This window comes from Propithecus coquereli, unplaced genomic scaffold (assembly GCF_000956105.1).
Source record: "Propithecus coquereli isolate 6110/MARCELLA unplaced genomic scaffold, Pcoq_1.0 Scaffold25, whole genome shotgun sequence".
Taxonomy (NCBI): domain Eukaryota; kingdom Metazoa; phylum Chordata; class Mammalia; order Primates; family Indriidae; genus Propithecus; species Propithecus coquereli.
Window position 1 is genome coordinate 8,561,939 of NW_012148063.1, and position 1,917 is coordinate 8,563,855.

The 1,917-nt window shown below is 39.9% G+C and overlaps 1 protein-coding gene across 1 annotated transcript in view; it reads left to right on the forward strand.

Annotated features, from left to right (window-relative positions):
* The window catches only part of MAP3K4 (mitogen-activated protein kinase kinase kinase 4), a 141,328-nt gene that overhangs the window by 67,424 nt on the left and 71,987 nt on the right, over positions 1–1,917 (forward strand). The window contains exon 3 of the mRNA XM_012646841.1: positions 13–1,382. Within this exon, the coding sequence (XP_012502295.1) occupies positions 13–1,382 (1,370 nt within the window). The remainder of the gene's footprint in view (positions 1–12; positions 1,383–1,917) is intronic.

Below are 1,917 nucleotides of genomic sequence, written 5' to 3' on the forward strand. Positions count from 1 at the left end.
TTTTTTTAATAGAAAAAATGAATGCACCAAATCAGCCTCCACATAAAGACACTGGAAAAACAGTGGAGAATGTGGAAGAATACAGCTATAAGCATGAGAAAAAGATCCGAGCAACTCTTAGAACAACAGAACGTGATCATAAAAAAAATGTACAGTGCTCATTCATGTTGGACTCAGTGGGTGGGTCTTTGCCAAAAAAATCAATTCCAGATGTGGATCTCAATAAGCCTTACCTCAGCCTTGGCTGTAGCAACGCTAAGCTTCCAGTATCTGTGCCCATGCCTATAGCCAGAACTGCTCGTCAGACTTCTAGGACTGATTGCCCAGCAGATCGTTTAAAGTTTTTTGAAACATTACGACTTTTACTAAAGCTTACCTCAGTCTCAAAGAAGAAGGACAGGGAGCAAAGAGGACAAGAAAATACGTCTGCTTTCTGGTTTAACCGATCTAACGAACTGATCTGGTTAGAGCTACAAGCCTGGCATGCAGGACGGACCATTAATGACCAAGACCTCTTTTTATATACAGCCCGTCAAGCCATCCCAGATATTATCAATGAAATCCTTACTTTCAAAGTTAATTATGGGAACTTTGCTTTTGTCAGAAATGGAGCTAGTTTTAATGGTACTTCAGTAGAAGGGCAGGGGCAGGGCAAAGCCCCTCATGGAACACAGACTGTGGGTTACTCAACATACCATGAGCATCTCCAACGCCAGAGGGTCTCATTTGAGCAGGTGAAACGGATAATGGAGCTGCTAGAATACATAGAAGCACTTTATCCATCATTACAGGCTCTTCAAAAGGACTATGAAAAATATGCTGCAAAAGACTTCCAGGACAGGGTGCAGGCACTCTGCTTGTGGTTAAACATCACAAAAGACTTAAATCAGAAATTAAGGATTATGGGCACTGTTTTGGGCATCAAGAATTTATCAGACATTGGCTGGCCAGTGTTTGAAATCCCTTCCCCTCGACCATCCAAAGGTAATGAGCCGGAATATGAGGGTGATGACACAGAAGGAGAATTGAAGGAATTGGAAAGTAGTACGGATGAGAGTGAAGAAGAACAAATCTCTGATCCCAGGGTACCAAAACTCAGACGGCCTGTAGACAACAGTTTCGATGTCCAGTCTCAGGACTACATTTCCAAGAAGTTTGAGAGGCTTGAATCCGAGGATGATTCTGTTGGTTGGGGAGCACCAGACTGCAACACAGAAGCAGGCTTTAGTAGACATTGTCTGACTTCGATTTATAGACCATTTGTAGACAAAGCACTGAAGCAGATGGGGTTAAGAAAGTTGATTTTAAGACTTCACAAGCTAATGGATGGTTCCTTGCAAAGGGCACGTGTAGCGTTGGTGAAGAATGATTGCCCAGTGGAGGTAGGTTTCCAGTAGGCATTAGTATGATATTGTCCTTAGTTCCGTTATTTACTGTAAATTATACCGTATGCTGTGTTGATTATTAAGTACTTCATTTTCTAATATTTGAAGGTATAAATGGCAGTTATTATAAATTATAAATTTAAGCATTTCTATAAAGTGCTGTGACAGATGGGGAAATGGCTCTATAAAAACCATATGAAATTTAAGTTCAGGGTGGTATGCGTAGAGAGTAAGTTCAACCATATAAGTACAGGATGGAGATGGATACGCCATATATAAATAAAGAGGCAAGGAAGAAAGCTACGATCACAGATGACCATAAGCTGCATATAAGTTGGTAAACAAAAGTCAACATTATGCTCAGGTATTTTTAAATGAATTTGGCATCCAAGGTCACGGATATATTTCTTTATTTTTTGAAATCGTTTATTCCCTTTTGCGTAGCATATCCAGTTTTGTTCACTGTATTTTAAACAACGTGAATTGTAGAGAAATATAAGACTGATCAAAGGGAAAAAGTGTACACTATTTG